The 22,275-nt window shown below is 36.9% G+C and overlaps 1 protein-coding gene across 2 annotated transcripts in view; it reads right to left on the reverse strand.

Annotated features, from left to right (window-relative positions):
• Nucleotides 1-22,275, reverse strand: part of PPP1R21 (protein phosphatase 1 regulatory subunit 21) — a 61,101-nt gene that overhangs the window by 19,996 nt on the left and 18,830 nt on the right. For both annotated transcript variants that reach the window (XM_059078309.2, XM_059078307.2), the window contains 7 exons: nucleotides 21,329-21,381; nucleotides 20,689-20,838; nucleotides 18,114-18,215; nucleotides 17,938-18,026; nucleotides 15,493-15,629; nucleotides 5,467-5,559; nucleotides 978-1,105 (listed from right to left, as the gene is read on the reverse strand). In XM_059078309.2, the coding sequence (XP_058934292.1) occupies nucleotides 978-1,105; nucleotides 5,467-5,559; nucleotides 15,493-15,629; nucleotides 17,938-18,026; nucleotides 18,114-18,215; nucleotides 20,689-20,838; nucleotides 21,329-21,381 (752 nt within the window). The remainder of the gene's footprint in view (nucleotides 1-977; nucleotides 1,106-5,466; nucleotides 5,560-15,492; nucleotides 15,630-17,937; nucleotides 18,027-18,113; nucleotides 18,216-20,688; nucleotides 20,839-21,328; nucleotides 21,382-22,275) is intronic.

The following is a 22,275-nucleotide window of genomic DNA, read 5'->3' on the forward strand; positions in this document are numbered from 1 at the left end:
AAGGCAACACCTTTTAATTACAGCCCCAAACTTAGCAGACTGTCAGGAAGACTGGTCTGACTTTGGGGAAGATGACACTGAATACCCAACATAACCTATGATCATTTCTGATTAACTTAAAACACTTGAAAAAAGTGTGCTCCTACTAAGGTCCACCTGTCAGAAAAATAAAGGTATATAACACAGATAGAGATTAGCACTTTCTTGAGAAACTATGTTGAGTCTGCTGAAATAAACGGGCTAAGATAGTCCTGAATACAGTACTTTTGGTTTTATACGTCTGGGTAGTTCTCAGAGAAATCTTAGTCACTAAAGGCTTTGATGACAGCCACATGAACATGTGCTCTTAGAATGTGACCTACTGAAACCAGTTATCCAAGACAGAACAATTTTTAAAGAAACTGCGCTCTGCTCAGCTTATAATAACAATTAAGTATTTACTAATCCAAATGATCATTATCTAATATTAAGAATTCAATGAGAAGATACATGTTGAAGTCACATTAAAAGTACTTATTAGCGTACAAAACCACAGAAGTAGCATTATCACAAGTGTTGCCAAAAAAACAAACAAAAAGCTTGGAGGGGAAAAAACAAAATATTAACAAAAGTCTTATAATTCTTTTTCTTTTTCTCTATCTCAATTTCTGTATAGCAGACCTTTAATACACACAAGGATCTATAGTGAGACCACCTGGAATCTTTCAATCATCAAACATCTCATTAAAACATCAGAAGTGAGTGACCCACTTCCTCATCACAAATGCTTAACAGTAACTACCATATTGTTTCAAATATTAGGTAGGAAGGAGGAAAAGGGAGACAACTTTATTTTACAAAAAAGCCTGGTAATCAAAAATCCTTTCACAGATCCATTTTCCTACTAGGTCACTCAAAAAAGAAAAAAAAAAAAAAAAAAAAAAAGGAGCACATTTAAGAGTTGAATTTAATGTCAATATAAACCAGAGAAAAATTACCTTTCCTGCTCCATTTGTCAATGCCACTACTGATGACAGGATGCAATCATTAGTTGTTATGAGCTTCTGTGTTGCTGTTGGAAGTTCATGCTCTATTGTAGCCTTTTGACTATAATGTTTGGAAATATCTATAAACCCAATCAAATGAAAACTCATTACTATCTATATACAAGTTGTATACAGATAACCAGCTCGTTAACTTCTTATATCTACTCTTACAAATTTACAAGACAAATCTGACAAAATATGGTCCCAAATATGAGGATTGTGCTGAATATCAATTAGGTCTCAAGTTCTCATGGAAAAAATAGAGAGTAGTGAGGGTCTCTTAACACCATCCTAGTGTCTATTACAGCCCCCAGCAGGTGGGTCTCATTCTCCTTCATTTGAGTGTAAGCCCTTATTCTAGCTCCGGGTAAAGGACCCTGAGCAATATTTACCAGTTAAAAACCTTGTTTCGATAGTCCAGCAGGCACAAATGAGAGTTACATTGTGCTTATACAAACAAACCATGAGGCTGGAAAAGAACAGCCAACACAGGCACAATGTCCCACAATCCTTATTGGATCTTAGCTGGTTTGCCAGTACATACTTTAACAATAAGAAAGTTCTGCATGGCCAAATAAGGACTGGATACTCCAGCATCTGGCTTCACATTCTATTGCCTCTAGTCCAAGAAAGTTATAACAAAGGCCTGTGGTTATGGAAGCATAGAAGAGAGGCTTAGATATAAATATGTTGACAGAAACAGCAGTAGGTGAAATTGGCCAAACAGCTAAGCTTGGGGTTTTCTGGGTCTCTGAGAAATAAAGTAATTTCATCCTGGAAATAAGGGAAAATGGGAGAATTACCAAGACAACACTGATTTACAAGGAAGGGAAATTATATTTTTAAATAAAAAGGTGTTTATGATACAGCCTCCTTTGAATTTTTTACAGTACTTCAGTTACAACAGCATTAATGATCATTACCAACAAAGCAGAAAATAAATCACAAAACATGGAAACAAACTTTTTTTTTTTTTGCGGTACACGGGCCTCTCTCACTGTTATGGCTTCTCCCGTTGCGGAGCACAGGATCCGGACGCACAGGCCCAGCGGCCATGGCTCACGGACCTAGCCGCTCCACGGCATGCGGGATCTTCCCAGACCGGGGCACGAACCCGCGTCCCCTGCATCGGCAGGCGGACTCTCAACCACTGCACCACCAGGGAAGCCCGGAAACTAACTTTTATAGCAGGTGTGTATACAAAGAATTTCATTTATTCAAAATCAAGAAATTTAGTTGATTATAGATAATTAAAAGGGAATAAAACTATTCAAAAAGAAAGGGTATTTGAGATTTAACCGAGTATGATAATGATATTTAACAAAATTACTGTTTTATGAATAAGATTACTTTTACTGAAATTTAAAACTAGGAAATTGCATTACTTATATATATTGTGTTATATACACATATATATAAACTTTCACATACATAAACCTTTAATTTAAGATAGTCTTAGAGTTATAGAAAAATTACAGAGACTTTTTGGATACCCTTAGCCAGTTTTCACTATTGTTAACATCCTACATTACTATGGTACAGTTGTCACAGTGAAGGAACCAACTAATTGGTAATTACTATTATGTTTAATATTTCTTAAAAATAAATGATTATCCTCTATATATTCATAAGATATCCAAGTGAATGAAAATTCAATTGGAACATGGAACATTTTTTTGTATACTGAACTTGCTAGCCCCTAGAGTAGACATTTTCTTTCTATATATTTTATTCAATATTTTATTGTCTGTATACAATGCTATAATACAAATGGGTTGGTAGGCAATCTTGGTTGATTGGTGTAGGTGATTGAAATACTTATAAAAGATGTACAATACTAAGAATCCTCCCATGGCTTCTAGTGGATCAGAGGTACTGTAGTTTGACTATAATAATTCTCCCAATCCAACTGTTTACTCTTTATCAAGTCCAAATATTTTCATTATTTAGGGTGTTCCTCGACATTAAAGTTTAACTCCAAAAAGTACAAGGAAATCATGTGACCTAGACAAGAGATTTATTTCCTTTTATGTTTCCTATGAGTCTACCTGCTTTAGACTTGAGACCAAAGATCAAACAATTCTCACTTAGAATGCCACTTGTTAAAAGATTAATTCACTTCCATTTTAATTCCTTGTAGGATACACATTTTTATAAATCTCTCTCTTTTTATACTAAGACCAGCCTGCCTTCTTTTTTTATATATAACTTTATTTATTTGTTTATTTAATTTATTTTTGGCTGCATTGGGTCTTCGTTGCCACGTGTGGGCTGTTTCTAGTTGTGGCGAGCGGGGGCTACTCTTCGTTGCAGTGCGCGAGCTTCTCCTTGTGGTGGCTTCTCTTGTTGCAGAGCACAGGTACTAGGGCGTGCGGGCTTCAGTAGTTGTGGCACATGGGCTCAGTAGTTGTGGCTCACAGGCTCTAGAGCACAAACTCAGTAGTTGTGGTGCACAGGCTTAGTTGCTCCATGGCATGTGGGATCTTCCCAGACCAGGGCTCGAACCTGTGTCTCCTGCATTGGCAGGCAGATTCTTAACCACTGTGCCACCAGGGAAACCCCAGCCTGCCTTCTTGATTGCCTTCCTTCCTTTCTTCTTTCCAACTTGGACCAAGCAATTAAGGGCAAAGCATCAAGGGAAAAGATATGAAATAAAAGTTCTCTTAAAAACAAAGTATATTCTGGTAATGCCAGCTAATGCTCACTCTGAGTTTTCATGAGAGATACACAATAGTCTTCCAACTGGGTAAGAAGACAGATTTGAACCGTAAAACTAGCAACAAGAGGCCATAATCTGCTTGCCAACCATCCTTCATGTTTCCCAATATTCTCTCTTTATATTATGTTCACTTTCAAGGACAGAAACAAGCAGAGGCACAAAGGGGGCTAAGGGAACCTCTGATCCTCCTCTGATAATCTCCACCAGTTCATAGCGAATAATAATAGTAACATTCTTTGATTTGGACCACTTGGCATCTTATGTCATATATGAACAAAAGCATTTTTAGAAAACTCAGAAGTACATTATTATTTATAGAAATACAAATAAAATCAAGATTTTTTTAAAATGTAAAGGAAGCTTTAAGATCCTCAATGGACAGCTACCCTCCATTGTTCTAGCCTCTGTTTTATCAAAATTCTAGAGAAAACACTAGCAGGAACAAATCATCACATTAGCATAGGAAAACTTAGGAAACAAAACCAAAAAACCTGTAGCCACAGAGCTACTTGTGGTTTCAATGGCCTAGTTCTATGTTATGTAAAGTTCTGGAATAGAGGACAATGGTTAAGTCTGAGCTCCCCAAACCAAAAGCTGCACAGGAGAAAGGTACCAGTCCCTTGGGTTTTTTATGTACCAGACTAGGTTCTGCAGGGTTGGGGCTGCCTGTTGTCACCTGCCACCAAGACTCTCTATGCAAGCTGTGATTCCTGCAACCAGTGTTAGCTCCAGAAGTACAATGACTTTTAAAGTTCCTTATAATTGAAGACAAGCCACAGGAAGGACCATTTTCCAGACTGAATGGTAAGGTAGTACTGGGTAATTCCACTGAAACTAAGAATGATTCCCAGTAACATAGGTTATGTGGTTATGTGTCAATCTATAGAGAGGCTCCAAATATACCCATCTTATACATGCCATCCAACAAAGTTTTAAGTTTTTAAAAAAGTATTTTCTGTGAAACCAGTAATTGGTCACTAATTGCACACTAAACACCACAGTGAAAAATCTAGGCACCTGGGCTATTTCCAATAGTCCTTAATAATTGCTCCTGCCCTCCTCTCCTCCCCCTACTCCAACAGTCTTCAAAAGGAAAAGAACAGAGGAAAAAAACCTAGAAGCCACACTGAAATATAGATTAAAAAGTCAGGACTCAGAATCACATGCTAGGAAGCAAATGAAATGACCATCGACAATATGTGCTCCATATTCTTAGGAGCACATAGCAACTAAAAACTGACCAAAGCTTGAAAACAGACCTTCATTCCTTAAGGCTCTCCTGAACAAAACAGGACTTATAATGGGTACTCTAAACACAAAAACACACAGGAGGGTAGAAAACCACTGCATTCTTTCTGGGATCTTTAAACCTTCATTTCCTCAGTTCCTTCATGTTTGGGCTCTAACAAGTGCAGTATTTTGCTAAATGCCTCTGAATAGCATGTCCGGCTCGATAAAATTCATACACCTGCCTTAAGTCAGTGTAATGTATTTTTGGCTAAAGTTCCGTGCACAAGGGTTTCTCTTCAGCACTTTGTTTGCCTTCAGGAAAGAAGCAGATGGGAAAAGCAGAAGGCAGTAAGCTGTGCACTTCAACGTAAGCCAAATGCTACTAAACCTTTATCTGGGGTCTATTAGCCTTGGCAGTATTTGTTTAAATCTCATTCAGGCAGATCTGAGAAAATGGGACAAAGCTTATTTACGTTCTTTTCCAAGCCTCACCTTTCATGACATCATGAAATCCATGCAGAGCAGCACCAACATTTGCTAAGACAGAACTGTAGTTTGTCCGAAGGAGTCCATCTGGCTCCGTACCTAGGAAACCAAGATCACAAACCTAAGCATTTTCCCAGAAGAATTCACCTGAAAAATTGACAGCCCACCATCTCCCCTCTACTCTTGGGAAGAGAGAGAATGAATACTGATTGTGATATGCTGAAAATAATGGCTCTTAAAATCATTGTAGACACATTCAGATAGAATGGTGATAATTACAGGGATCTAAACTGATTTGCATCCCCCATGTCCACAGATATTAATGGTTACAAGAATCAAAATTAAATTGCTAAGCAGGATTATGTCTTTCATGATTCTTTTTGAAATGAAAGCCTTTGTGAATTTCACCTTGTTACTACAGAACACATTTCTCATTTTGTGCTTTCCCTACATATTACTGTTTGCTGAACATCACTAAAAACACTATTAGTCAAACATCACAATTCCAATTCTGGCATGACAGCGTAAGCAAGCTCCACATATCCACTCAACAGCACAACTGGTGAAAATGATTTAAAAATAACCACTTTAAACTCTGGAAATTATCTAAGGGCATACAGCAAGTGAAGAAACATTTAATCAAGAAAATCTATATTAACTCAGTAAGAATAGCAAGAATCTGTGGTATGTGAACCAGAACCCACTCCATCCTCTCACCAGTCAATGAGCTAGAAATCTCAGTCCAGAGGGTGCAGCCAAGAACACAAGACTCCTTCTCCCCTAACTCAGCTGGAGGGCTGCATTCCTTATCTCGCTCTCAGCTACCTGTTGCTGAGGCTAAGTTCTAGGTAAGTATGACTCAGAGGTGGGGGGTTCTCTTCTTTTACCTAGCCCTAACTTGTGGGATGGAGGCTCTACGTGGGCATGGTGCTGCTGAGAATCTGTGGCCCTGATCACTCTGGCCCCAGCACATTAACAGGAGAGTTCCATGCTGAAAGAGGCAAGCTGAGGAGACCAGCAGCTGCTGCCCTACCCTCTCCATGGAGTGCTCAGCTACTAATGCAGGGGTGTCACTCTGAGAGAAGTGCATCACTGTCATCACCCCCTGCACAGAACCATGGCTCAGAGATTTAATCCAAGGGAGAAACAGTTCTTAAAACAGAAAGCTCTGAATCTCTTCCCAAAGGAATTGACTTAATTCACAACAGACTGTGGAGAAGTTCAAGCCTAGGGATGCTCTCAAAAATAATGGCACTTGTGCTGAAGGTAATTCAGAGGAAATTGGTGGATTCATTGGAGATATAAGGTAGACTGATACCTACAGTCAACCAATTCTTAACAAGGGTGCCAAGACCATTCAATAGTGAAGGAATAGTCTTTTCAATAAATGGTGCTGGGACAACTAGATATCCATATGCAAAAGATGAAGTTAGAGCCTTACCTCACACCATATACAAAAATTAACTCAAAATGGATCAAAGACCTAAATGTAAGAGCTAAAACTATAAAACTCTTAGAAAAAAACATAAGGGTAAGTCTTCTCAACCTCATATTTGACAACAGTTTCTTAGATATGACACCAAAAGCCTGAGCAACAAAAGAAAAATAAATTTGACTTCATCAAAATTTAAAACTTTTGTACTTCAAAGGACACCATTAAGAAAATGAAAAGATAACCCACAAAAATGGAAGAAAATCTTGCAAATCACATATCCAATAAGGGATTTGTACCTAGAATATATAAAGAACTCTTATAACTCAATAATAAAAAGACAACCCAGTTGGAAAATGGAGAAAGGATCTGAGCAGACATATCTCCAAAGAAGATATACAAATGGCCAATAAGGACACAAAGGATATTCAACATTATTAGACACCAGGGTTATGCAAATCAAACCCACAATGAGATACTACTTCAAAAAGTCAGATAATAACATGAGGATGGCAAAAATAAAAAAGTCATATAATATGGGGGGAGATCCAGATGGCAGAGTAGAGGCACATGGAGCTCAGCTCCTCCCACACATACATCAAAAATACATCCACATGTGGAACAATTTTCATAGAATACCTACTGAAAGCTGGCAGAAGCTCTCATACAACCAAAGCTGCAAAAAAGATCCCTGTGTAACTGGGTAGGACAAAGGGAAAAGGGAGAAGAAGAGGAAGCAAGATGGGACCCAAACACCTGGGAGGGAGCTGTGCAAGAGGAAAGGTTCCCTCACCCTAGGAACCTCCTTCAACAGCTGGGAGGTCCACCAAGACAGATAGGGAGCTTCAAAAGTTCTAGAGGAGAATGCAGGAGCTGGCCTGCAGCCCTGTAGGGTAGAGAGAGACCAAAATAGATGGTCCTTGCCATGTTGCCGCACTTCCTAGCCACAGACACAGCTGCTGGCGTGTGCAGCAGCTGGGTGCTGAAACTCAGGCTCAGCAGACAGACCCAGGGAGAGGACTCGGTTTGGCTGCATGGACATAGCCCAAAGGGCCCAGAGTGTGGCCTGGGGCCACAAATAGGGGTGCATGCAGACAGAACATGAGCCTGCCACAGGAAGCCCACTGTCAACACAGGCAGGGAGGGACATGGATCCCACCGTAGCAGCCTCATCATCAGTGTGTTCACAGTGGGGCAAGGCTCCAGCCGCTATGGGTTTTGCGAATTTTGTAGGCATGCCCACAAGGAGGTGGGGCTGAAATCTGAGCCAACTACAGGTGCTCCCGCAGTGGAGGCAGCCTCTGAGCACAATGCCAGCAACAGTGTACTTTGTGGGAGTGCACATCAGGTGGCAGGCAGTGTCACAGAGTAGCACATACTGGCAGACAGCTCCTGGGGAAGAACACGCAGTGGCTCCTTTTCCAGAGGGAACACTCCAGTTCCACCTACTGCATACCACAGCTTAGAACCAGATCTGGGGTCTTCTACTCCAACAACTAGGGAGCAGACCCTGCCCCCTGACAGGGTTGTGACGAGCACAGAGCAAAGAGGACACCACCCAACATCCAGTGCAGGCTCTGGTCACCACAACACAAAATACACCACTTAGCAAGGGGACAAGGGCCAGTACACTCTGAAGAAAGATGTGGCAAGCATCCATACCAAAAATAGCCCTCGCACCAAAAATACTGGACTCACACAGTCTATACAGGATTGCTCCCTCATAAAAACAGACCTTCAAGACAACAGTAGATAACTGTTTCTCCTAAATTCATAGAATCAGAGAAATATAAATCAAGTGAAAAAGCAGAGGTACTACTCCCAATTAAAAGGACAAGAGAAATCCCCTGAAAGAACAAACAATGAAACAGACCTCTCCAGTCTACAAGACCCCAGGTTCAAAAAGGAGGCAATAAAAAATGCTGAAGGAATTAAGAAAGACTATTGATAGAAATGCAGATTACTGTAATAAGGAACTAGAAACTATAAAAAGGAGTCAATCAAATCAGACACCTCAATTGCCAAGATAAAAGTCGAGATAAAGAAAATAAACAGCAAACTAAATAATGCAAAAAAATGCATAAGTGATCTGGAAGACAGAATAATGGAAATCAACCTATCAGAAGACAGAAAGACAAATGAAAAAAATGAAAGCAACATATGAAATCTATGGGATAATATAAAGCATGCCGATCTATGCATAATAGGAATCCCTGAAGAAGAAGAGAAAAGGGGATCAAAAATTATTTGAAGAAATTATGGCTGAAAACTTACCAAACCTAAAGAAGGAAACAGATATCCAGGTACAGGAAGCACAGAGGGTCCCAAACAAGATAAACCCAAACAGATCAACACCAAGACATATAATAATTAAAATGGCAAAAGCAAAAGATAAAGAGAGGATTCCAAAGGAAGCAAGAGAAAAAACAGAGTCAGTTACAAGGGAACCCCCATAAGGCTAGCAACTGATTTCTCTACAGGAACTTTGCAGGCCAGAAGGGAGTAGCTAGATACATTTAAAGTCCTGATAGGGAAAAACCTGCAACCTAGGATATTCTACTCAGCAAGATTATCATTTAGAACAGGAGAGATAAAGAATTTCTCAGGCAAGCAAAAACTAAAAGAATACAGCAATACTGAAACTGTCCTAAAAGAAATACTGAAAGGTCTTCTCTAACTAGAAAAGAAGCAAGAATGTATAGGAAAGAGAAAATCACAACAGGAAAGGCAAATATATAAAAAGATTGAAGATAACTTACATAAAGCAGTACATAGATTAAAAAAAATTTTTTTAATTAAAAAAAATTCTGTGAAAGCAATTATAACTATGATGAAAGCAAAAGGATAAACATGCAGATGTAAAACAGGACATCAAAATCACAAAATGTGGAGGAGGCAAGTAAAAAAATGTAGATCTTTTAGAATGTGTTTGAGCTTATATGACTACCAGTCCAAAGCAAGTAGATATAGTTATGGGTTAACATACTTGAAAACCAGGGTAACCACAAATCAAAAACATAAAACAGATTCACAAAAACCAAAAGGAAAGGAAATCAAGCATAATACAAAAGAAAACCATCAAACCACAAAAGCAAAAATAAAAGAAGAATGAAGAAATACAAAATCATCTGGAAAGCAAGGTTTAAAATGGCAATAAATATGTACTTATCAATAATTACTTTAAATGTCAGTGGATTAAATGCTCCTCTCAAAAGACAAAGAGTGGTAGATTGAATAATAAAACAAGAACCTACAATATGCTGCCTATAAGAGACCCACTTAAAGGCAAAAGACACACAAAGATTGAAAGTGAGGAGATGAAGAAAGATATTTCATGCAAGTGGAAATGACAAGAAAGCAGGAGTAGTAATACTCCTATCAGACAAAACAGGCTTTAAAACAAAGGCCATAAAGAAAGACAAAGAAGGACACTGTATAATGATAAAAAGATCAACACAAGAAGAGGATATCACAATCGTTAACATACATGCATCCAATATAGGAGCTCCTAAATACAAATACTAACAGACATAAAGGGAGAAACTGACTATAATACAATAATAGTAGGAGACTTTAACACCACAGTGACATCAATGGACAGACCTTCCAGAGAGAAAATCAATAAGGCAACAGAGTTCCTAAATGACACAATAGAACAGTTAGACTTAATTGATATCTACAGGACACTATATCAAAAAAAAAAAAATAGAATACACATTCTTTTTCCAAGAGCACATAGGACATTCTCTAGAATAGACCACAACCTAAGACCCAAAACAAGCCTCAAAAAACTTAAAAGGATAAAAATTATTTCAAGCACCTTTTCTGACCACAAAGGCATGAAACAAGAAATCAACCACAGAAAGATAAACGAGAAAAAAATGATTATATGGCGACTAAACAACATGCTACTAAAAAACCAATAGGTCAACAATGAAGTCAAAGAGGAAATTTTAAAATACCTTGAGACAAACAACAATGAAAACACAACCATACAAAACCTATAGGATGCAGCAAAAGCAATCCTAAGAGGGAAGTTCATAGTGATACAGGCCTATCTCAAATAAACCTAAACTACCATCTGAAACAATAAGAAAAAGAACAAACAAAATCTAAAGTCAGCAGAAGGAAGGAAATAATAAAGATCAGAGAGTAAATAAATAAAATAGAGATTTTAAAAACAACAGAAAAAAATCAATAAAACCAAGAGCTGGTTTTTTGAAAGGATAAACAAAATCAACAAACCATTGGCCAGGCTCACCAAGAAGAAAATAGAGAGGGCCCAAATAAACAAAATAAGAAATAAAAGAGGAGAAATAACAACCAATACTACAGAAATATAAAAAAACTTAAGAAAATATTATGAACAGTTATATGCCAAAAAAAAAAAAAAAGAACAACCTAGAAGAAATGGACAAGTTTCTAGAAACATACAGACTGCCAAAACGGAATCAAGAAGAAACAGATAATCTGAACAGACTGATCACTAGAAGTAAAACAGAATCTGTAATTTAAAAAAAAAATCTCCCTGCAAACAAAAGTCCTGGACCCAATAGCTTCATTGGGGAATTCTACCAAACATACAAAGAAAAACTTACACCTATACTTCTCAAAGTCTTCCAAAAGACTGAAGAGGAAAGAACACTCTCAAAGTAATTCTATGAAGCCACTATCACACTGATACCAAAACCAGAAAAAGACACTACCAAAAAAGAAAATTACAGGCCAATATCTTTGATGCATATAGAAGCAAAGATTGTCATAAAAAGTTTAGCAAACCAAATCCAAGAACACATAAATAGGATCACACACCATAATCAAGCTGGATTCATTCCAGGGTCACAAGGATGGTTCAACATATGCACATCAATCAATGCGATACACCACATGAACAAAAGAAAAGACAAGAAACACGTGATCATATCAACAGATGCAGAAAACGCATTTGACAAAATTCAACATCCATTCATGATAAAAACTCTCATCAAAGTGTGTACAGAGGGAACAAATTTCAACATAATAAAAGTCATTTATGACAAACCCACAGCCAACGTAATATTAAGTGATGAAAAGCTGAATTCTGGAACAAGACAAGGATGCCCACTTTCATCACTTCTATTCAACATAGTATTGGAAGGCCTAGCCACAGCAATCAGACAAAAAAAAAAGAAACAAAAATATCCAAATTGGAAGGGAAGAGGTAAAATTGTCATTATGTGCAGATAACATAATACTCTATATAGAAAACCCTAAAGACTCCACACAAAACTATTAGAACTCATAAATTAATTCAGTAAGGTAGCAGGATATAAGATTAATATAGAGAAATCTGTTACATTTCTTTACACTAACAATGAAATACAAGAGAAAGTAAAAAACAATTTTGTTTAAAATCATATCAAAAAAAAAAACAAACCTAGGAATAAGCCTAACCAAGGTGGTGAAAGACTTATATGCTGAGAACTATTAAACATTGATAAAGGAAATCAAAGATGATTCAAGAAAACAGAAAGTTACCTTATGCTCTTGGACTGGAAGAAATAATATTGTTAAAATGCCCATACTAGCCAAAGGAATCTACAGATTTAATGCAATCCCTATCAAATTACCCATGACACTTTTCACAAAACTGGAATAATCCTAAAGTTTACATGGAACCACAAAATATCCAAAATTGCCAAAGCAATCCCGAGGAAAAAGAACAAAGCTAGAGGCATAACCCTTCTAGACTTCAGATAATACTACAAAGCTACCATAATCAAAAGAGTATGGTACTGCACAAAAACAGACATATGAATCAATGGAACAGAATAGAGAGCCCAGAAATAAACCCACACACCTACAGTGCATTAATCTTCAACAAAGGAGGCAATAATATACAATGGGGAAAAGACAGTCTTTTCAGCAAGTGGTACGGGAAAGCTGGACAGCCACGTATAAATCAATGAAGTTAGAACACTCCCTTACACCATACACAAAAATAAACTCAAAACGGCTTAAAGACTTAAATATAAGACATGACACCATAAAACTCCTAAAAGAGAACACAGGTAAAACATTCTTTGACATACATTGTAGCAATATTTTCTTAGATCAGTCTCCCAAGGCAAAAGAAATAAAAGCAAAAATAAACAAATGGAACCTAATCAAATTTATAAGCTTTTGAACAGGAAAGGAAACCATAAACAAAATGAAGACAACCTACAGACTGGGAGAAAATATTTGCAAATGATGCAAGCAACAAGGGCTTAATGTCCAAAATATACAAACTGCTCCTACAGCTCAATATCAAAAACACAAACAACCCAATCAAAAAAATGGGTAAAGGGAATTCTCTGGCAGTCCAGTGATTAGGACTCTGTGCTTTCACTGCCGAGGGTGAAGATTCAACCCACTGATGGGGGAACTAAGATCCCGCGAGCCATGTGGCACAGCCAAAAAAAAATGGGTAGAAGACCAAAACAGACATTTCTCCAAAGAAGACACACAGATAGCTAACATGCACATGAAAAGATGCTCCACATTGCTAATTATTAGAGAAATGAAAATCAAACCTACAATGAGCTATCACCTCACACTGGTCATAATGGTCATCATCAAAAAGTCTACAAATAATAAATGCTGAAGAGGGTGTAGAGAAAACGGAACCCTCCTACACTGCTGGTGGGAATATAGATTGGTACATCCACTATGGAATGCTCCAGTGATCCCACTCCTGGGCATATATATATGGAAAAGACAAAAACTCTAATTCAAAAAGATACATGCACCCCAATGTTAACAGCAGCACTATTTACAATAGCAAACACATGGAAGCAACCTAAGTGTCCATTGACAGATAAATGGATAAAGAAGATGTGGTATATTTATACAATGGAATGTTACTCAGCCATAAAAAAGAATGAAATAATGCCATTTGCAGCAGCACAGATGGACATAGAGATTATTATACTAAATGAAGTAAGTCAGACAGAGAAGGATAAATATTATATGATATCACTTATATGTGGAATCTAAAAAATAATACAAATGAACTCATTTATAAAACAGAAATAGACTCACAGACTTAGAAAACAAATTTATGGTTATCAAAAGGGAAGCAGGGGAGGGATAGATTAGGAGTATGGAATTAACTGATACACACCACTATATATAAAATAAACAACTAGTATTTACTGTATAGCACAGGGACTATATTCAATATCTTATAATAACCAATAATGGAAAAGAGTTGAACAAAAGGATACACACACACATACACACACACATGCTGTACACTTGAAACTAACACAATGTTGTAAAATAACTATACTTCAATTTAAAAAACAGAAGAAATTTTTTTAAAATTCACATAAGTGTTGGTGTGGATGTGGAAAAATTGGAACCCTGCTACTGGTGGGAATATAAAATGGTACACATGCCTTGGGATGCAAGGTAGCAGTTCCCCCAACAATTAAACATAAAGTTACCATATGACCCAGCAATTCCACTCTGAGGTATATACCCAAGAGAAATGAAAAGATATGTCTACTCAAAAACTTGTTCACAAATGTCTATAGCATCATTATTCACAATAGCCAAAAGGTGGAAACAACCCAAATGTCCATCAACTGATAGGTAGATAAATAAAATGTGATATATCCATCCAATGGAATATTATTCTGCAATAAAAAGGAATGAAATACCTATACATGCTATAACTTAGATGAATCTTGAAAATATTATGCTAAGTGAAAGAATGCAGTAACAAAAGACCGCAGATTATATGATTGCATTTATATGAAATGTTCAGAACAGGCAAATCTGTAGACAGAAAGTAGATCAGTGGTTGCTTGGTACTGGGCGGGGACAGAACAGGGGAATAAGAGGGTGACAGCTAAAGTATACAGGGTTTCTTCTTAAGGTGATGAAAATATTCTAAAACTGACTGTAGTGTTGATGCACATGTCTGTGACTATAGTAAAAACTACCGAACTCTACACTTTAAATGGGTAAATTGTATGGTATGTAAATTATATCACATTAAGCTGTTACAAAAAACAAATAAATCACTACTACAAAAATCATGGTTTTCTTACAAACATCATTTAAACTGAGGTCCATTCAATGACCTGAAAATACTTTTTTCAAATTAAAACAAAGGGCAACAAACAGCATTTTTTTTCCCAAGACTTTCAACCTTTACATTTTGGGGCTTTGTTATGATACAGTTCCTCTAAAAATAGCATTTTTACTATTAACCTTCCCCTATGCTACTTGTTGGAAAGTTGCTATGAATTCTTACGCTTTGCCCCTCTCCATTTAAAAAAGAGGAAGGAAAGAGATTTAATATTTAATGTATGTCTTCAATGCCTGCTATTGTATATTCTTAATTTAACTTAATAATCACATTTACCTCCATTTTATAAGTGGGAAAACAGAAGCAGAGAAGTGATTCGCCCAAGACCATAAATGTACATGGAGCTGGAGGATTTGAATTCAAGTTTTTCTGACCCCAGGTCCTAGGCTCTTCTCACTCAGACATGCCAAAGCACCTCCCTTCTCAAGCTTCTTGTACTCTAAGTTCTTCAAATTGAACCATGAGTAACAAACATGCTTACTTGGCAAGGCGAGAAGACCAATATAAGTCTGCAGCTTCTCAAACACAGCTGTCATCTTTTTCATGTCCTGGGACAGCTCTAGATTCCTGGCTCGTAATGCAGACGTGCAAAGGGAAGCTTCACATTCTTCTTCTAAACTAAGAATGGGCAGATTTTATAAAAGTGAGCATCCTGAACGATTTTCAACTAGCTATAAGAAACCACCTAAATTCTCAAACATCTATACCCAAATAGAGAATTTACCAAAAAAAGGAATTTGATCTCATTTACAAGGTTCCATTTTTTATACCATAATACATACACCTGCTTGCTGCAAACACCAATGCAGCAAAAGATGACTAAATGGAAGAAAAAATAAAGGGAGATACCCATTATCTTTCCATCCTGAGAGCAGCAAAAACATGTTTCCCTTAAAAATATTTTCAGGAGAAAAATATTTCATAGACTGAATTCCTAAAGATAATTAATTACACAGGAACTAGGAGAGAAAATCATTGAGAACCTTTTTCAGTGTATGTAGGTTCAAAAGTCAAACAGATTGGAAAAAAACAATCTATAGGCTCAATACAAAAATAAATGCTTAACATTCATAAAATACATTTTACCATTTTCAATTTTAAATGGTGCTTTGGAAAACTTAATTATAAGGTTAAAAAAACTATATTGGCTCTTAAGAGTGTTTATTTAAAATGTGCAGTAATCAAGTAAAATTCTTTTTACACAAAGCTACGAAAGTTATTAGCACAGAATGATAATCATATCCATTCCCTCGACCTTGCCTCTTCTCTTCTACTTATTTATAGCAAACAGCTTCATTCAATAGTAAGTCCATTTACTACTAATGAACATGTCATCTTGTCAACTAAAGTGGTATTTAAACCAATGACCAAAAAATTGCCTAAAAACATGAATACCTGATAAGATAACGGCTGAAGGCACATGGAACAGAACATTCCAAGAATAGGAAACTTAAATCAAGAAAGGACTTACCCAGTGTTTCTAAAAATGTAACAGTGAAAAAATAAACTAAGATAAAATAACAATGCTTAACTGTTTCAAGTAGTAAATACCACTTTTGCAATGGTTCTTTTTTTTAATAGGAGAAAAACAAATTTAATTACATATGTAGGGGAGTCCACAAAGACAATGAGACTCAAGGGCAAGTGGGGCAATTGAGGCTTATATATGCCATCCTGTGATAGGAGTATGGAGAAGGGGAAGTCACAGGATGATAAGAAGAGCAGACGTTTGGCAATTAGAAGTTTTGCAATGGTTCTTAGAGTCTTTTCAATGTAAGCCAAATCAATAAAGTGTATTCAATTTAATGTTAAACTTCCAGAGTCAATTTTCAAAAAAAACTTTAATTATACTGAACTAAAACATTTAAGGATCTGAAACTGTAATTCACAATTATTAGTTTGTCATAACTCCCTGATTCCTAAAATTCTGTCATGTGCACAAATCATAGAATTCAGTTACTGAAATACCTTGTTAGGTTAGAATTAGGAAATAAGATGGCTCTTAACACATTAATTTTTAATTTTAATTAAAAAGAGGTTAATTAATTTTAATGATAAAATTTCATATTATTGAAAAGCTAAAACCTACTACTTTAGTTTTACAAGGACTTAAAAACTATAATTACTTGTATATTTTCAACATCTGTAAGTTATTCATCTATGTATTTCCTAAACCTTATTTTGCAATATACTATACTACATATATGCTCTTATTTCTCCTATGTTCCAGTTGTATTATTCTTTGATTACTTTTTTTAAAGACTAAATCTTAGGATGAAAAGATTTAGATGAATTAGGACTCTTGGTAGTTTTAGACCAAAAGTATCAAAATGTACAAGCAGTATACTCAAATTTCCAATTACGTAAATTATTTTCTCTTGCCTTTCCAGAAATGTTTAAGATGAAGCATTTAAGGTTACTTAATGACATATCCTATGAGGGCTGAAGTATATAAACAAAGTTTTTACTTTATAATTTAAATAAATCGCCAATAATAAAAACAATATACTATTCCAAAGAAACCTAAGGATTATAAATTGCAGTGTAGAGGTTAAATATTATAATCCCCATCTAGATGTTTATAGTAAAAGGATAAAAAATACCCCAAAATGAAATATTTCCTTCAATAAATGTGTCATTCACAATCATTAAAAATACTGGTTCATAATGCAGTATGTGGTTAAAGTAGTAATCTCAGTACAGAATACTGCAAAAACCCTAGCTGACAAACTACAATTCAATTTTCTTAAATATAAGTTTGTGCTGCTCAAACCATGACTTTCCTTTTTCACAGAAGTCCAAATTGGTTGTGGTGCAGAAAGGTCAGGCAGATCACAAGAAGCACATGTTATTACTTTATTAACTCCAGCACAGCTCAGATGTCACCTCACAATTCCCCAAGCTCCCTGGGCCAGAGGGTAAGTACCTTTTTAACTGATAAGGAAGAATCTTCCTAAGAAAACATATGTAAGATGTTAAATGCTCTGAAAAAGTTTTCAATTTCACAGTTGTCTCCTGGAAAAGAAAAAATTTCAAGGTTAATAGTGTCATTTGAAAAAGAAAAGCTCCCATTTCCAGAAGTAAAACATAGAAGAAAATTACCAGGACGGTCACAGTATCCTCAGTAATACTTTCAAATAAATGAAGCATTCCTTCCTCAAGAGGGCGGACATAGGATGCATTTTCATGAAGATACTGTGAGAACTAAATAGAAGGGAAAGAATTGTGAGTTAAGTCACTGGAAAGTAAAGAATAGCAAAACATTTGTAAATGGACTCACTGACTTTTAATCCTAAATTCTTTTGCAAAATTTTTTTGGGAAATCAGGCTTTTACACAGAGCTCCCCTCTAAAATCCTAGATATTATCCCCAAGTCCCCATTCCATTGCAAAATGAGGAACTAGAAGAGGGATGACATAATTAATGACCAGGCATGAAGCAAATGGGGAGGGGATACTATTTACAACACAGCACCAACAGGTCTTCTTCTCTAAACAACTGCTTCTTCATAGGGGTCCCAGTTAAAAGGAAAAAAAAGATTTGATAATCAAAACTGTATGACAGATTTTTGTGTTATATAACTCATTTAACTCATTTTTTAGAAGCAAAAGACTTTTAAGTACAGTTTCTTATTTTCACTGTAAACAATGTTCAAAGTTAACAAATTCCAGGAATGTAATTGTCATCAAAATGAGAATATAAAAACTTTTATAACTGTTATGGATACTGTAATATTTACAAAGGACTAATTCAATATGAAGAATAGATTCAGAAAAAGATCCCCCAGGCATTTAGACAACTGAGAAGCAAGAAGTTAATTTTTCACTTGTGATATACCTCAGTTTTCTAAATACTGTATAATAGCTCAAATTTCATTTTCTCAGTATAGAAATGTAAGGTCTCATTTTGCAGATAGGGGATTCAATTGGCTCTACTGCAAACTACACAGATATATGGCCCTGGGAAATTCAGTATCTCTGGGCTTCGATCTTTAGAGCTGTAAATAAGTTGAACTCTAAGCTCAGGTATAAATGTCTACTTTATGATTCTATGAACAAGTCTAAACACTTTGGTCATCTTTTAACAAATGGTTTCTGAATCTTCAGTAATACAGACTTAATAGAAAATCACATAGGGCCTTTCAGAGGCCAAAGCACCAAGGGTAAAATATTGAGAAAAATATGAATTCTTCAAAGTAATGAAATGTTTCTGTTAAGATTAACATATTTGATTCTCACTGTGTGGGCATAATATGGCAACAAGCTAAAATAAAGTAATGGCGGGAATTCCCTGGTGGTCCAGTAGTTAAGGCTCAGCACTTTCACTGCTGGGGTCCGGGTTCAATCCCTAGTTGAGGAACTAAGATCCCACAAGCCAGGCGGTATGGCCAAAAAACCCCAAAAGCCAAACAAACAAATAAATAAACAAATAATTAAAATTAAACGTAAATAAAATAAAATAATGGACAAAGAATCAATGGAAAAAAATGTTTTTATATTATAGGAAGTATAAAAGAAAATATAACTACATTAAAATACTGCAGTTCCATTTTCCTTACCGAGGTCATCTGAAAGCTTTTTCCCACGGTGATATTAAAGAGCATTTCAAATGCCTAAAGTTTAATTTTTATGAACTTCAAAAGATTTGTGGAGTCAGATATAAACTAATGAAAAGCAAGCATCTGCTAAGGGCTTCCTATGAGTATGGCAGCATGATGATGATGGTAAGTGCTAGCCTTTACTGAGTACTTACTATGTGCCAAGCACTGTTCTTAGCACTGTACATGTAGTATCTCATTAAATCCTCAAACATACATACCTGTGGGGTAGGTAATTTATCCTCCATTTTCAAGATGCACAGAGAGGTTAAATAAACTGACCAAGGGGACACAGAAAGTGGCAGAACTGGGCTGCCACCCCAGAATCTTAGCCTTTGCTATACTAACAGGATCTGTGGACATAAACACTATTCAAACCCTGGAAATACTGCATGATGCACACACAGACACCAAAAAAAAGCTGATGAGAAGAATCAGGTAAGTAGAGAGTGGCATGACTCACTTCAGACACCACAGTATGGGGCACTTAGAGTTCATTTATTGCAAGCCCCCTAATTTCCTCCCTTCAAGATAGCCCCAATAATCCCCACCTCCTGCTATTCTTGGCTCTGAGTAACACCCACTCTCACACACTGTGTCAGGGCCAGTCTGTGTTACCAGTACAATATGGCAAAAGTAGTGGTATGTGACTCTGTGCATACTTCCTATGGTTTCCTACTCCATGGTTTTGCTCACGTCTTTCCCTCTTCTGTGGTGAAAAAACACCCACCCCGCTTCGCTCCTCCTATGCAAATCATGTTCATTTTTCAAAGTCCAGTTAAATCACCAAAGAACCTTTCCAAACACTACCACCGACAGCAATCTCCCCTCCTTGATGACCTCATATCACTTACTGCCCATAACACTCACTCACACTAAGTAAGGTCTTTAACAACTCCCTTACTATTTCATTTCTTAAGAATCCCCAGGTTTGCCGTATTTTACCTTGAGGGTAAAGACTACAACTTGTAGCTTTTCCCATGTCCTCCACAGTACATGGCGGAGGCACAGAAGTGGTCTGATAATACAAGTCTCTACGTTTGTTCAGAGCAAACAAAAGGTATCCTTAGTTAAATGTACCTTCTGATTCAATGGAGATATAGTGTCAATGGCAGAATCAACAGGAAAAATCTGAATCCTCTGTTCTGTATAGGTGTGAAAGTTCAGAAGACCCTTGACAAGATCTTGAACAAAAGCCAGGGCCTGCCCAGCGATATCCCGCATCTTCAGCTTTAAAATGAAAAGGGTACAGTTAAAGTCAACTATCAAGTTATTACTCCCAAACAACTTTATTAAGTCTGCTTTTGGAGAAACATTTGAACTCTAGTATAATTATTCCTTAATTTAAATTCATCTGCTCCCACTTAAATTTAAATACTACCGTCTAAGTAAATTACAATAGAAAGCCGCCAGTTTTGGTAAATATACCTCTCCACTTAACCTAGACTGTTTAAGTGCAAAACCTAAAAGAAAGGTATGACTCAAAAATCAGTGTATCCCAACAATTCAGTTCTAATGTTATCGGACAAGAGACAGCAAAAATCTATATTATTTACAAATTCAAAAAGCAGCAAGTTACACAATTTTTAAGAATGTATGAGAAAAGAAAGTAAAAGTTAAACACAATGGTTTGGTGCACTAAACAGAGGCCCAAACAACTAATTGGTGTTTCTGAAAAGACTGACACACACATCACTGAAAATAAAAACTTCATCTTTACCTGATGTCTCCTATTGTGGACTGGAACGTTCAGAGCATTATATTGACTATATTCTACAAAACAAAAATGGCTGTTCATTAAGTCATTTTACATTTACGAAAAAAGAGCTTAACTGAGAAATAATAAATGCTCACCCCATTTCCCAGCTTCTCTCCCCCTCAGCCCCTTCCCTTCCTGATCACTGCAGTGCACTCTGCACAGGCCTCTTTGTACTCTGTACCCCTCATTCCCACCACTCCCAACAGGCGGGCTCATCCATCCCAGATGGATCAACATCAGTTTCTCTCCCCAGATCTAGGCTTTTATTCACAAATGTACACACCAGTAGCTAAAGAGATGCACACCAATCTGTTAGAATATTAAGCCACAACAAAGTTACCCTCAACATCTTTCCCATAAACCTGCTCCCCGTCTGCCTCTTTGATTTCTGTCAACTGCACCACATCTTTCCACCACACTGCCTCCTCTTGCTCCCTTGCCTCCTTGCATCTCCCTGACAACTCAGGCTCCAGCCCCCATCACAGCACACCAGGACTATCATCACAACAGCATCAGTCCCCTTCTCCCATTCCAGGGTAGTCTATACTCTGTTGCCAGATTAACTTGGTGAGTGCACAAATTTCACCGAGACATTTCCAAAAGCTTCTGCAACAACCTACTGCCTTGCAAATTAAGTCCCGAGTCCTTTGCCCAGAACCTGAGGGTCCAGCACTACCCTCCCTTTCAGAACTTACCCATCATTGGCCTCCACATCCCACCCACTCTAGCCTCCAGTTATACTTAACTAATTAGCTAACTACTGATGTCAGGCCCTGACAGCACCTTTATCCTACATACCACACTCCATGCAATTCCCTGGCTCATTCTCCCTCACCTCTCTGACCAATAAAACCTACTTTTGCATCCTGGCCCAGCTCAAAGCACACTTCTTCCAAAAGCCTTCCCCA

This window comes from Kogia breviceps, chromosome 11 (assembly GCF_026419965.1).
Source record: "Kogia breviceps isolate mKogBre1 chromosome 11, mKogBre1 haplotype 1, whole genome shotgun sequence".
NCBI lineage: Eukaryota > Metazoa > Chordata > Mammalia > Artiodactyla > Physeteridae > Kogia > Kogia breviceps.